Below are 15,888 nucleotides of genomic sequence, written 5' to 3'. Positions count from 1 at the left end.
TTTCATGCTTCCACATAAAGGCACTGAAAAATAGGAAGCTTCCAGAAATGAAGTTCTGAACCAGTGAGGCTATGTGTTCAGTGGGCAGCCTGGGTATACCTCATGTCTCAGCATCTCCTCAGAAATACCTCCAGAACACTGGATAGCCTCATATGGGGTTTTTATCTTTACTATTATTAAAAATCATATTTATTGGCATAAATAATTACATAACAAGAAAAAAGTGGGGGCTGGAGAGGTGGCTCAACAGTGTAGAGCACTGGCTGCTCTTCCAGAGGACCTGGGTCTGAGTCCCAGCACCCAATGACGGCTCACAACTGGCTGTTCCTCCAGTCCCAAGGGATCGGACACCCTCTTCTGGCCTCCTCAGTTACCAGGGCATGCACATTGTGCACAGACCTACACACAGGCAAAACACCCATACACATACAAATGAATAAATGAAAGTAAAATCAAGTTTAAAAGAAAAAAGCTAGGAGTTTTGGAAGAAAATAATGTGAATTGAAATAAGCTGGATATAAATTTATAAATAATTTGATCTTTTATATTAATGTGCAAAGATAAATAATTTATGGACACTACATGTTTAATCATTGTATTTCATTTTATTTTTAACTTCTGTACTTTCCAATGTTTTCTTATCAGCTCCCTCCCTGCACATTTTAATTTAGACCTGAATTTAATTCTTTAGCATAGAAATTTCATGGGCTAAGGCGATGTCTCAGTTGGTAGGGTACTTGGTCTGAATTCAGGTACCCAGCATCCATGTAGAAGCTAGGGTGTGTCTATGGGCTGGGTAGAGCAGAGATAGGTGGGGTCCCTGAAGCTTGGCCAGCCCAGTCCTGTTCATGAGCTCCAGGTCCAGTGAGAGACTCAAAAAACAAGGTGCAGCCGGGTGGTGGTGGCGCAGGCCTTTAATCCCAGCACTCAGGAGGCAGAGCCAGGCAGATCTCTGTGAGTTCGAGGCCAGCCTGGTCTACAGAGCAAGATCCAGGACAGGCACCAAAACTACACAGAGAAACCTTGTCTCGAAAAACAAAAACAGAAACAAAAACAAAAGAAACAAACAAGGTACAGAGTGATTGAGCAAAACACCTGATGTCAGCCTCTGACCTTCACACACACATGCACACACAAACACATGCATGACACATGAATAAAATTGTCATAGGTATTATTTATGTTTACAGTTTTTAACCCAGTATACTATATGAACATGGGTTTGCCATTGGGAATAGGGTAATTTTCTTTCTTTTTAGTATTTTTTTTTTCATCTAAAAACATGTTTTTTGGAGACTGTCTCACTACATGTAGCCTAGGCTAGCCTTGAACATGCTTTAACTTCCCAAGGGCTGGAATTGCTATACCAGAAAGGAGAGTGGTTTTCATATTGGGTCTAACATGTCAACAGTTTCCTGTTAGACACATATACACACATATATAATGACTGGTGCTAGTCTTGTGGACCAGATGAATTGTTGTTACATAATATATTCTGAATAAAGAGTATCCCCGAAGGGCTTTGCTAATGCTGCTGACTCTAGCCAGGCATGCTCAGTCCCACACTGAACACCCAGTCCCCTGTCTCTACTCATCCCTCCAGGTAACTATTGTTCTTGACTTCTTTATACTGTGACAGCCTGTTTTGGTTCAGGGTTTGATGTTTGTGAAATCACTCTTTCACGTGGTAGCAGTAAGTGGCCTGTATAACCCAGTGTTTGTTCATTTCTACTACCATAAATATCAACCAGATTTTCTCTTGAAGACTTAGGAGCACCTCAAGAAGCCAGAATGTTTACAGGTAGTGTTCTGTGAATAAATGCCTGGTTCTGGAATTGATTCAGAGCATTAATTGACGTTGAAGGATAAAGAGAAGAAATCAGTGCTTCTCTTGTGCAACTAATAGTGCTCAGACTTTCTCGTTGGGTGCCTCCTTGTTCTCCTTCCTGCCTCCTGTTCCTGCACACAGTGGCTGGCTGTTGACATCTCCCATTCACCAGCTGTCCTGGGCACGGTAGCAGCAGGAGTCAAGGGCACCGTCTCTCCTGTGAAGGGACATGGCGGTAATGCTCATACAACATCACGCCAATGCCGTGAGACAGACACCGGGGTGAAAACCAAGAGGGACCCAGCCCAGCCAGAGACGGAGAGAACCTGAGAGCCTCTGTGTTGACTTCTGTCTTCTACTGTGATCAAATCCCTAACAGGAACAGCTTAAGGGAGGGAAGATTTCCTCCTTTTGGCTCTTGTGTCAGGGTTCAGTCATCATGGTGGGAGGGCACAGTAGAGCAAAGCTGCTCAAGTCATGGCAGCTAGGAAGTAGAGCAAAGCAAAACAGGAAGGACCGAAGGAGCACTTGAACACTCCCAGGGTCTACTTCGCCAGCTAGGCCCTGACTCCTGTTTGTCACGACCTCTTAATGATGCCATTGTGTTAGGCGTCCATCAAGGCCCTCAAGATGCAGTCATTTCCCCAGGACTCTTCAGTTGGTAACCAAGCATCCAATACTCGAGGCTAGGAGGGATATATCGTATTCAAGCCATATCAACATCTATGAGATGAGGGCTATTGCTTGAAGAGCAAGGAATAGTGAAAACACATCAGTTCGGATCCTGGGGGTCGTGTGTGTGTCCTTAGGATCCAGAGCAATGGGTGGAAGTAGGAAAGAATGAAGTAGGTCACTGTTGCCATGATGGAGAGTAAGGTGATGCTGTCCTGAGGAGCACTGGATGTCTAATTTTCCCATCCCTCCTGTGTAGGGGTGCAGACACCAGGGGCTTGGGGGTTGCGGGGAGAGGTGGTTGCGTTTCTCTAGAACAGGTTTTTGCAGATGAGGAAGCCTAGGGTGGCATTGATTTGCAAGGATGACTGTGGAGATAAACTACTGGCTTTTCGATGGAAAAAGAGGGTGTTGAAGGTCGGAAGGGCCTGGCAGAGGACAAACGTCAGGGTCAGCAGGTTTTCAAGACCTTTGCTGAGGTGAGGGAGACTGTTGGGATTCCTAGAGAAGTGGCTGGAGAATGTGCTTCTGCATCTGTGATTTGGAAGTCGTGCCATTCCTCGGTGTGAAAGGATTCAAGATAAAACCGTGGAAGTGACATGTAGCAGAGACACAAGAAAACTGCAGACCTGTCCATTAGAAACACTCTTGACATAGTTATGCCCATCAATGTGTGCATGTGTACATGTGTAGATAGATACATACGTGCATAAAGGAAACAGGGAAAGGCATTTCAAAGCTGACCTCTTATCATGTAAATGTATTCCTACATTGCCATACCTAATAGCTGTATATTCCTTGTGTGGATTGCCTTATCAATTTGTTTGGTCCATCCGGGTGTCTGTGTTAAGTGTTGTATGGCTCCAGGCATCCTTCAGCAGTGCGTGTTGTCTTATAGCATTCCAGTTACCTAGTTACAGAGAGTCCATTCAGTCTGACTGCACATAGAACCCGGAGTGATTTATTACCATCCTTTTGGTTAAAAAATAAAATAAAATAAAATAAAAATGTAGCCTTTTTAGAAATAGATAGATAATAGATAGATAATAGATGGATGGATGGATGGATGGATGGATGGATGGATGGATGGATGGATGGATGGACGGACGGGCAGGCAGGCAGGCAGACAGAAATATAGTAAAATATTCTGTCTTTTTGGCAACATAGGGTTTTCCAAGCTCTTCCTTGCGGCCCAGAGACTTCCTGCAGGAGGCTGCTCCGCCATGCCTTCCACATCCTTCTTAGCAAGGAGTCATTCAGTCATTTTCATTGAACTGTCTCTGGGTAGGATGTGGGTTAAGTTTCGTGTAGTGGCTAGAGCCTTTATTTCTTGACTTCTAAGAAGGAAGTTGGGAAGAATACATCCTCTAGAATTAAAAGAAAGTACTTCAGCAGAGTGTGAGCTGTCGGCTTTGAACCTCTCTACAGCACATCTTTTATTTGTGTGTTATCTTTCCCTTTGTTTCCACTTGAACAGTTGGGAGGGAAACATTTTAGAATACACCAATCAGCCTAGCCAGTAATTAGCCTTGCTGAGTAAAGAGAAAGTTGAAGACAGCTGTCAGGTGACCGCTAAGGTGAGCGGTGATTAGCTAAGATGTGTCGTCTGTGGGACTTCATAATCACAGTAATAGCAGTGTAGTTACATGTGATGGAAAGTTGACAGTTCACTTTTCCCACTTATCAAACTTTCAAGTAATTCTGAAAGTTCCTAGTTTTTAGTTTCCAGGTAATTTATCACTCAAATGATTTAAAAAGCTATTTTGGGCTACAGTCACGAACACTAATAAAATTTTACATGTGGGTGACATTAACACAGTATTCTTTCTTTTTAATTTCTAGGGAAAGACTACTATTATTCTAAGGTGTCTTGACAGGTAAGTGTTATGTCAACCTTTATTAGACAGCATTCATGCCTATTCCAGCTACAACAGAGCAAGTTAGCCCCAAAAGGTATGGAAGGAGAATAATTTTGAGATTCAAAATATTTAATTCTCAATCTTGATTACAACCTTTAAAGATATTCTCAATCTTGAATACAACCTTTAAGAGCACCTTTAAAGATAAGACTAAGAAAACCCAAAAAAAAATGTGGGGTTGATACTAGATTTCCTGTTTGAAGGAGAAATGTTGCCATAATTACCCAGCCTCTAACAGTGCTGATGTTGTTCTAGGTTTTTCTGCTTTGGTATTTGAATTCTTTTTATTGTGCCTAATCTATGCCTGTATGAACAATGATTGTAATAGGTGGTTTTTATAATAAATCATCCAATGTAACATTAGTTTAAGATAAACTGATATAAACTGCAACAGTGAATTAAAATTGTTCATTTCAGCTCTCTGGAAGTAGACCCAGATAGAGGATGATGATATTTCAAAATGTGGGTTAACTGTGTTAGACATTTTATCTTAGGGGAAGCATCTTGCTTCTTAAAAGAGTTATATCTTTAAGGAAATATATCCAAATAGTATTTGTTATGTATCTTGGGAATTGATATCTGCCAAAATGAAGTTCAAAATATTCAACACATAGAAATATACAAATCACAAGTTTTAAACTTGTGGTTTTTGTTCTTCAAGTTAAAACTAAATACAATATTATTCAGCCTCAAAAAGGAAAGAAATCCAGCACTGAACAGCACTCGCTGCTCTTGCAGAGAACCCAGGGTTGGTTCCTGGCACCCACATGGTGGCTCACAGCTATCTGTGACTCCAAGGAATCCAGCTCCTCTGGCTTCCACAGGCACCTGACATGTTCATGGTGCATATACATTCAGGCAGGCCCACACTCATCCACATAAAATAAGTAAATCTTTAATTTATAAAAAAGGAAATAAATTCTGTCATAGTCTACAACGTAGGTGAACTTGGAGATACGATGCTAAGTGCAATGAGCTAGTCACGAAATAGACAAACTGTCCCCTTCCTTTTGTATGAGGTACTCAGAGCAGTTAGTCCCACAGAAGCTGAGCAGAGAGGGGCAGTGGCCAGGGGGTGGGCAGAAGGGACATGGGAAGTCGCTTAACGCATATGGAGTTGCGGTTTTACACGTTGAGAAGTCGTGAGGATTGATTGCCCAGCAATGTGAATGAATATACTTCATACTATGAACTGCACACTTAAAATGGTTATACCAGTAAAATGTACTTCGTGTATTTCTTACCACATTAAAAATGAATGTATAACGTATTGTTGCTTACTAAACAATTTAAACTTGCATGGACAATTCATAATCATTTGAATATTTTCCAAGTTGTTTGTTGATTTTATGCCCTTGTTCATATAATTTTTTTCAACTTTCATATTTGGGCTGAGATGTGAAACAAAAAACTACATAAAAGTCTTCCCTTGATGTCCTTACTAGTTGACAGGAATTAGGTTTTCAGCTCCCACATCGAGGCTGAGCAAACAAGTCAGCATTTCCCCACGGCCTGGATTCAGAGAGTTGGTGACCCAGCATGGCCCTTGATGCTGCCAGCCTGCTACTTTCCACCCTGCAGGGGTACCCGTCTATTTAGGCATTGTTACTCACTGCTGCACCTGCCACTAAAACCTCTCAGATGGTGTTGAAGGGCTTATTTGGGTCTTGTGGAATAACATCTTCTTAACTTTACCTCAGTGCTGGTATTCAAGGTAGCTCCTTACTAATAAAGTGTTTAAGAAGAAGTAAAAATGGCAGGACTATAGCATAAGAAACCAGTTCCGCCATCATGATAATAAACAATTCTGCCTTTGTTGTATAGGGATGAGCCAGCAAAGCCAACCTTAGCTTTGGAATATACATACGGAAGAAGAACGAAGGGGCATAACACAGTGAGTCTTTTTAAAGCCATGTCTCATGCCTTCGGTGGGAAGCCTTAATGCTGAGATGGCTCTGTGTTATCTACACACAATAAACATACCAATGATGCATGTCATAGACATGTGCTGTTAAGTGTCACATGAGGATCCACTGATGTGAAGCTCGCCTAATCTGTGAAAACATTTCGCTTTCTCTGTTGTATCCTAAAATGTTGAAAAAGGTTTATTTGCAACTTTTGTACTTATGCCTTTTTTGTTTTGGTTTGGTTTGTTTTTCTCTGTGTAGCCCTGGCTGTCCTGGAACTCACTCTGTAGCCCAGGCTGGCCTTGAACTCACTGAGATCTGTCTGGCTCTGCCTCCCAAAGTGCTGGGATTAAAGGCATGCACCACATGGTTTTTTTTTTTTTTGTTGTTGTTGTTTGTTTGTTTGTTTGTTTTAAGACTAGATCTTATGTATCTCCTGAAACTCATTCTGTATTCCAGATTTGCAATCCTCCTGTCTTAGCCTTCTGGGTATTATTGAAGTGAAAAGTATATGATACCAGGCCCAGCATGAAATAAGATTTCTTTGTAACTTAATGGCATAGGGTTTTTTGCCTACTTATAATTCTATAGATGAGACTTTTTCTATCTTTCAAATGAAAGTAACATTATTACTGTCTCTCCATTCTTGTAATTTTAAATTCTTTTTTAGATTTGTCGTACAATGTATTTTGAACATTCCCACTCCTCCAAATCCTCCCTATCCTTTCCACTGGATACTCACCGCCTTTATATTCTTCTCTCTCAAAGTGGGTGGGGAACCCAAGCAAACCAAGCAAAGCAGAGGAAAGAAGAAAACACACCAAACAATAACGAGAAAAGGCACACAGAAAGGAAAAGCATGGGATCATTTTGTATCTGTCAACGGGTTACTCTGAACATGAGGTCTGCCTTGGAGTGTGGTTGTTAATACCCGGGTTTCCCCACTGGGGAAAACTGATTTCCCCTCTCCCATCAGCTATCAATTCCAAATAGTTTCTTGGTCAGGAACTTGGTGCCTGCTTCCCCTTCTCCATGCCGGGATTTTATCTAAACTAGTCCTTGTGCATCTATCAAGGTCTCTGTGAGTTTATATGTGTGTATCAGCCCTGTTGTGTATGGAAGACGTTATTTCCATGGGGTCATTCACCACTTCTGACTCTTAGCCATCTTTCTCCCGCCCCCGCCCTTCCACAAAGATCCCTGAGCCTTGATGGGAGGGATTTAATCCATTTAGAGCTGCATGCCCCAAGGTCTCTCACTGTCTGCACATTGTCCAGCTGTGGGTCTCTGTGTTAATCACCATCTCCTTCCAGAAGAAGCTTCTCTGATGAGATCTGAGCAATGCACTGATACTCGGGTATAGCAATATGTCATTAGGAGTCATTTTATTGCTGTGTTCATTTAGAAGAAGAAGAATAGTAGGTTTTCCTCTAAACCCATGACCTGTCTAGTCTCAGGTCCTTGGCCTCATTAACAGAGTCAGATGGGGCCGGGCGGTGGTGGCGCACACCTTTGATCCCAGCACTCGGGAGGCAGAGCCAGGCGGATCTCTGTGAGTTCGAGGCCAGCCTGGGCTACCAAGTGAGCTCCAGGAAAGGCGCAAAGCTACTCAGAGAAACCCTGTCTTGAAAAACCAAAAAAAAAAAAAAAACAGTGTCAGATGGGGTTCCATCGCATGGAATGGGCCCTAAATCCAATCAAAAAGTGCTTGGTTGCTCCCATAACCTCGGTACCAGTTTTGCACCAGTCTATCTTGCAGGCAGGTCACCGTTGCAGAGTTTGTAGCTGGGCGATGTTAATGATTTCTCTTCTCCTCTGGTGGGGTGCAGAGTACCTCCCAGCACTGTGAATGCTCATCAGTAGACATGAAGTTTGTAGATGTGCGGGAGGGAGCTCAGCTTCGCCATGTCTGATGACATAATTAAGTGGTGTCTTGGGCAATAGGACCTTTCCATCCATCCAGTAAACAATAGCATCGGCAATAGCCTTTGATGCTTGAGAGGTGTTGGGGGCGTCATGGGACCTCTTTGGCCAACACCTCAACAAAAACTAACTCATTCCAGGTATTGGAGGTTTTACTCGGTCACATATGATCTCTAGTAGAATTTGTCTCCTACACACACACACACACACACACACACACACACACACACACACACTATATGGTAACTCCAAGGTGTTTCTTTTTAATTATGTGTTTGCATGTGTATCTTCGAGTGGGTTTATTTGCACATGCGTCAGGTGCCCACAGAAACCAGAAGAGGGCATTGGGTGCCTAGAGCCGGAGCCATAGGCAGTTGAGGACTGCCTGCTGCTGTGGGAACAAGTAGGGTTCTCTGCAGAGCAACAAGCGCTTTTAATCACCAGGCCCTCTCTCTCTCCAGCACCCTGGTGGTTCTGTTTCATTTCGAAGACAGGTTCTTCTTATATCTGGTGCTCTCTGTTCACTCCTAAGTGGCCTTGAACTCACGATCCTCCTGCCTTAAACCTCCTGGGGGCTGGTATTAGAGGTGTGAATGAATCACCATATCCATTTTAGGAGTTACTTTTGATTTCTCTAAAAATCTTCTAAAAATAGGGGGCTTGAACTGTGGAATATTTGGGAAATATACTGTTCAAAATCTAAATTGCTAGTGTTTTTTTTAAAAAATATAGCACTGGAAATGTAGCCCAGTGTTAGAGGATTTGACTAACATTCTTTAGTCCCTGAGTTCAATCCATAGCATTTTAGGAGGAAAAAAAAATTTAAACGTTGATAGTACTGTTGGAGACCACAGGCCTAGAGGCTAATCCTGTTCTCACCTGTTCTGTACAGTGTCTGTTCAGAAACTGTTTCAGCATAGAGTAGTAAACTGGTGGGGATAGAAATTCCTAAGTGGAATTGCTTTTGGAAATCTCATAGCAAAAGGGGGTCATTTCTTAAACTTAGGTCTGTGGAAGAACGGTCTAGAACAGAAGGTCCTACTCTTCCCACACAGAAGCACATTTGTGTTGAAATGATCTAGTTCAAATGTTTGCTCATTAGATCGTGTATTAAAGAATTGTATGGCCAAGCATGGTAGCACATACCCATGATCTCGGTACTCAGGAAGTGGAAGCATGTGGATCTTTGTGAGTTCAAAGTCAGCCGCGTCTGTGTAGCAAGTTCCAATCCAGCCAGGACTGCATAGTGAGACCCTGTCTCAAAAAAGGAAGAGAGAGAGAGAGAGACAGACAGACAGACAGACAGACAGACAGACAGACAGAGAATTATATGACAGATACAAATGTGTCAGGAATTGAAACTGCCTATTATTGCTTCCTGGATCCACCATTGAAAGTCAGTTATTAAAACTGAGAAATTAAAAAGCAAAGAAAGCATACTGAGATGCAGAAGAGTTTCGTTTTTATGATTCATGTGGTGTATGGTGTGAGTTACCCTTTTTATGGGAAACTTGAAGGAGCTCTCACAAGCTTGGCTTTCGAGAAGGCCTGTAAAAGCTCCTTTGCCACATTGTGAAGCCAGGAAGATTTTCCAGTGAAAAATGATTCATTCCACAAACGTTAGTGATTCAAGTATCAACAGCAGTAAAGTGATTTTAGAGGTTCTAAGAATGTGTCCCCTAAAAGGAAAATAGTGTATGTTCATCTGAAACTTGCTTGACTACCTTCTGTGCGTTCTAGTTCATGACAGCAGGTACGTGAGAACCACGTGACTGGTTTTCACCTGCTTTTCCTCTAACTGGGCCATGGCATGGGGATTTTCTATATTTATTCCCAAGGTTTCACACTTTGTCGGGTTAAAGGCTTCGTTATGCGTTCTAGATGGAAGCCTTTGTCAGCTCCCTGTCCAGACAAAGACTCTTGAGCATCAGCCCAGAAGTTGAGAGCAGGAGAAGCGCCCCATCGAGGACTCCTGGACACTGCTCTCAGATCAGACTGTTCCAAACCACACGGCTGCCTGGCCCTGCCGGGCCCCTCTTAGCTACAGGGTTCTCCAAACTGAAAAGCATGGCTAGCCTTATCCCAGTCTCCTGCCCACGCTTGTCATTACCAATGGCAGCCTGTCACGTTCCTTGGGCCTAGACTGTATCTGCTGTGTCCCCGTTTCTCAGGGTTTTTTTTTTTTTTTTTTTTTGGTTTTTCGAGACAGGGTTTCTCTGTGTAGCTTTGCGCCTTTCCTGGAACTCGCTTTGGAGACCAGGCTGGCCTCAAACTCACAGAGATTGGCCTGCCTCTGCCTCCCAAGTGCTGGGATTAAAGGCGTGCGCCACCACCGCCCGGCTATTTCTCAGGTCTTAACCTGTACAACTTGTTCATTTGCGAGCATCTGTATTTCTAAATCATAATGCTCTATTCCACTGCTTTATGTTTATCTAGAATCCCAAATGTGTTAAACTGATTAATTATGCTTCAATTTTACTTAAGTATCTATTTCAAGTGCTATTAATATTTATAAAGTTGGGAGGAGAAAACATTTATTCCTGATGGTTTACCTTTGTTCATAGAATGCATTGGATGCATTTCAAGGTATGGAATAAAGGAAGGCAAAAGTTTCAAGTAAAAAGAAAGGATCAGTCAAGGGGTGTATATTTTGTATCTATAATTATTATTGATAGGCGCTAATATAAAAACCACTCAAAAGTTGGAAATTGAATATTTTTTAAACCCTCTATTTTCTTTCAGCCAAAAGACATTGCTCACTTTTGGGAGCTGGGTGGAGGAACCTCCTTATTGGACCTAATAAGCATACCAATCACATGCGATTCGTTGAGGTGAGTGGAAGTTCACAGGCCTTCCAAGGATGCAGGCACACAGGCTTTCCCGAGTCAACAATTTGGAGACTGTTTTTGGTCGTCTGGAGGTTTGCAGCCCCTCCTTTTTATGAGCTTAGAGCTTTGCGTCCAGAGAAGTCTTGAGAGACCCAGGGTTCCGGCTAAGGCCGAGTGAGATACATTCCTGCCAGTGACGTACTTTACAAGCCTGCTAGCAGGGAAAACACATCAAATAGTATTTGGGTGATGAATTCATTTTCAAAACTAATATGAAAAGCATAATTCTTTCCGCTCTTAGTGGAAGTTAACTCAGCTCTGGGATTTTTCTTCATCTGGCTGTGTCAGTCTCCCATGGAATTTAATGCACAGTAATATCATTGAGCTTCATCCAAAGGAAGACTGTTGGAGAGGAGAGATCTCTCGACTGGCTTTTTCATTTGTGTGTTTGTTTGTCTTATTGTTTTGTTTTGATTTTGGAGACAAGGTTTCTTTGTGTATCCTGGCTGTCCTGGAACTCACTCTGTAGACCAGGCTGACCTCGAACTCAGAGATCTGCCTGCCTGTGCTGGGACCAAAGGTGTGTGCCACCACTGCCTGGCTTTTGTTGTTCTCTCTACTGGCTTTTAAGAACCCAAACCAAGGGGTTCACCCAAAATCCACAGACACTCCCACACATTGGCCATATCAGATGTGGAAACTTGTGACCTTTCTAAGTTACTGGGAACTGATCTTAGCGAAGAAAAACAATTAAATGTGAAGTATCTTTGTTTTCCGTGATTAACCCAGACCATCACTGTTGCTGAGCCAAATTCAAGGACCAGGTATCATTTGTTACATTTCAAGCATGCAGAGCCTTAGGGATGGGTGTCTTCTTTCCAAGACAATTGCTTTTCCAGAGCTGGCTGGATACAGGTCAGGCTGGCTTAATTTATCTAGTGATTTCTTCTTTTTAGTAAAATGTAACTTATTCTCTTTTATTTTGAGACAGGGTCTGGCAATGTAGCCCCAGGTAGCTTCAAACTCACAGAGGTCCACCCAACTTTGCCTTCCGAGCCCTGGGATTAAAGCAAGCATGAACTATTATTTCTCTCTCTCTCTCTCTCTCTCTCTCTCTCTCTCTCTCTCTCTCTCTCTCTCTCTCTCTGTGTGTGTGTGTGTGTGTGTGTGTGTGTGTGTGTGTGTGTGTACATACACGTGTTCATATGTATGTGTCTGTGGGTACAAGGAAGCCAAAGGTCACTATGGGGTGTCTTCTAATTATCCTTCACCTTATTTAATACTTTTGAGATAGGGTCTCTTGCTGAACCCGGAGCTCCTCAATAGTAGCTGGGTAGCCAGGGAGCCTCGGAGCCTCAGAGATTCTCCTGTCTGCCTTCCGAGCACTAGGACTGACTGCAGGTGCATGCCCTGGACACAGCATTTGAACGGGTGCTGGGGATCTGAACTTCCGGTCCTCAGGCTTTCTTGGCATGCACCACACCAGCCGAGCCATCTGCCCAGACACAAAAGTGACTGTGCTTACACAGGACACTCGATAGTGAGGAGAACCTAGAGTCACGGGTGGAGACCTGGGTCTTCCAGCCTTCTGTAGACAACCTACAGCACCATTAGGTTTTGTTTTATTTTTTCTTTGTATTGAAAATAGACTTTTTTCTCCTACAGTATAGTCCAATTAGCGTTCCCTTTGTCTACCCCCTCACTTCCTCTCTACCTTCCCCTCCATCTAGATTCACCCTTTTCTGTTCCTTAGTAGAAAATAAACAGGCTTCTAAGGAATAATAATTTAAAAAAATAATAATAATACAAAACAAAAACTAACACATCAGAATAGGACATCACAAACAAACAGAAGGAAAAGAGTTCAAGAAAAGACATAAAACAGATAGAGACACAGAGAGCCACTCAGGAATCCCATAAAAGCACAAAACTGGAAGCCATAATATGTACACCAATTAGGGTATAAAAAGGGATGCACTCACACACATACACACCGCATGAAATAAATTAAAAATATCTTAAGAGATAAAATTAATTAATTAATTAATTAAAAGCTCTGACACACCATCATGAGACTGAGAACTCCAAAGATGCCGTTCTCTTTGTGTTCTCTTGGCTGTCTACTGCTGTGTGTAGTCTACCCTTAAAAGTAGTTTGTTTCTCCAGTGAGACTCTGTGTTTGTCAGCATTCTCTAGAGGGACAGGACGGATAGAATGAATCTATATGTAGAGAGAAAGGTGATTTATTCAAATGGCGTACAGGCTGTGGTCCAGCTATTCCAACAATGGCGGTCTACCAATGAAAGGTCCAAGAATCCCAGTAGCCGTTCAGTGCAGGCAAGCTTGACGTCTCGGCTGGTCTTCAGGATACGCTGGAACCCGGAAGAAGTAGGCTGTAATGTCAGTGAAGGACTGGACTTGCCAGCAAGAACTAGAGCAAGCAGGCAAAGAGAGCTGCTTCCTTCTTCAGTGTCCTTTATCCAGGCTGCCAGCAGAAGGTACCGCCAGATTAAAGATGGATCCTCCGACCTCAAAAGATCTGAACCAAAAGTGGGTCTTCCCACTTCAAATGATTCAATTAATTAAGACAAAAATCTCTCACAAGTATATCCAGCCACTTCATTTTAGATAATTCCAGTTATAGTCAAAATGACAACCAAGAACAGCAATTGTAGACTCCCTTAGAGAAGACTCAACTTTCATTTACAAGTGGTTATCAATTGGAGATAGATCTGGGTTAGGGATGGAGGGAATGTGTCCACCAATTCTTTTAGCTCTAGGATCCCATCTGGTGCAGACCAGGGCAGGCTCTGTGCATGCTGCCTCAGTCTCTGAGTTCCTGTGTGTGTGTGGATCTTGTTAGTGTCCTTCATCCCCTCTGGCTCTTAATCTTTTTCTATCTGCGGGTTCCCTGCTTGGCTCTTACTAGTCTTCTTCCGAGCTGCTGAGGGTGCATAATGTCAGTTGGCTTGTTAGTCTCTACTCTTGCATAATTCGGCTGTCTTGTTTGTCCATCTGCTGCGGGAGGAAGCTTCTCTGATGATGGCTGAGCAAGGCACTGATTATGATATGAGTGTAGCTGAATGTCATTAGAAGTCATTTTTATTGCTGCTTTCTTCTAGTACAACAGTAGTATTTGTTTTTATCGTGGTCCTTGGGCTAGGAGAGTCTGATGTCCTTGGTCACGCAAGCAGTGTCAGGTGTGAGTTTCATCCCCTGAAGTGGCCTTCAGTCACGTCAGATGTGGTTGGTGACTCCCACAAGCTTCGTGCCACCATTGCCCTCGCACGTTTTACGGACAGGGCAGCATTGTAGATAGAAGGATCTGTAACTGAGTTGATGTTTACCTTTCTCCTTTGGTAGTGTGCACAGTACCTTCCTGTACCAAAGATGCTAGCCCTTAGGGGTGAAGGCTCTGTGTAGGCACCAGCTTAGTTTCTCCCTGTTCAGTGAGTTGTGTAGATGTTGTCTTCAACAACGGGGCCTTGCTGTCAGTTTGTGAAGAGCAAGCTATTGTCTTGGCAACAGCCTAGGTTGTTTGGGGATTCCTATGGGACTCCTTTGGCCAACAACTCAATTAGATGTAGCCTGTTCCCAGGACTGGAAGCTTCATTTGGTGACAAGATGTCCAGTTTTATATATACATGCAGGGCCTATGTTTCTGCTTATAATCACCTTTTCACTGTGACCTTAGCTTTTTTTTTTTTTTTTAAGGAACTTCACAGCTATATACTTTTACATTTGACTTTCTTTTTTTTTTTCTTAATTGGTTTTTCAAGACAGGGTTTCTTTGTGTAGCCTTGGTTGTCCTGGAACTCTCTCTGTAGACCAGGCTGGCCTTGAACTCACAGAGATTTGCCTGCATCTGCCTCCCAAGTGCTGGGATTAAAGGTGTGTGCCACCACCGCCCAGATAGACTTTCTTTAGTGGAGATAAGCAAAGCTTGCTGGGAATTAGCATGGTTTCTGGTTGACAGTTGAGAAGAGGTGGGAGTGGGGAGGAGCTAAGGAACCCTTTGCCACCTGTGTGGCCAGAGGCAGCTCCTGTCCTGGCCCTGACCCCTGACCCCTGACTCCTATGTGACCTCACTCCTCTTTATTTAATCTGAGACTGTTCCGGCCAGACAGGCTGGTGGATTCGGGGTTCTAAAGGAAGTGAAATCTTACCATGCTTCTCACTGTGTGAGGTCTCAGTCTTCCTGTCCCTGGGCTCTAGGGCAGCTGGAGCCAGCTTGGGAGCTGGGAAGGATCCCAGTTGTAATGAATAGGAAAGAGCATCATAGGCCCAAGTCTGCGTGCAAAGTCGGCTGCTGAGTCGTCAAAGAATTGGGGTTGGAGAGGATTTCACTTCATGTAGCTGCTAATCGTGGAGAATTTTTAAACTGGAATTAGTTTACACATAATTTCCTTGTATTGGGCAAACCCCAGCAAATTGAGAAACAGATATATTGCCACATGCAATGCGATACTGTTTTCCTTTAAATGTCCATAGAACTGAGTGTTTCCACAGGCTTTAGATAATTTGCAATCCAACATTTCCTGTGGTCTGATCCCACTTGAAGAATTTTTTAAGCTGTTTTCTTAGCTAACATTTGCCATAAAGAAAGTACAGAGCAACATAAGAACTAGAAGCAAAACATTTATTAGTAGGAAAAAGTTGGGTAATCCATTTCTCTTTTGCCTGTTTTTAATGACAAAGGTTGCACAGGTCTTTAAAAAATATAACTATAAAACAAAGTGTAATCTATTAAAGTATAAAGTAAAATTGGTTTCTTTACTGCTACATGTTTATTATATGAGTCTATAGTGAAG

General features: G+C 42.8%; 1 protein-coding gene across 1 annotated transcript in view; it reads left to right on the top strand.

Annotated features, from left to right (window-relative positions):
• Positions 1–15,888, top strand: part of Dync2li1 (dynein cytoplasmic 2 light intermediate chain 1) — a 36,087-nt gene that overhangs the window by 2,922 nt on the left and 17,277 nt on the right. The window contains exons 3-5 of the mRNA XM_028892599.2: positions 4,343–4,377; positions 6,244–6,313; positions 10,992–11,080. Coding sequence (XP_028748432.1) covers positions 4,343–4,377; positions 6,244–6,313; positions 10,992–11,080 — 194 coding nt within the window. The remainder of the gene's footprint in view (positions 1–4,342; positions 4,378–6,243; positions 6,314–10,991; positions 11,081–15,888) is intronic.

This window comes from Peromyscus leucopus, chromosome 22 (assembly GCF_004664715.2).
Source record: "Peromyscus leucopus breed LL Stock chromosome 22, UCI_PerLeu_2.1, whole genome shotgun sequence".
Lineage (NCBI taxonomy): Eukaryota > Metazoa > Chordata > Mammalia > Rodentia > Cricetidae > Peromyscus > Peromyscus leucopus.
The sequence above is the reverse complement of the archived record's forward strand: the minus strand, read 5'-3'. Positions and strand labels throughout refer to the sequence as shown.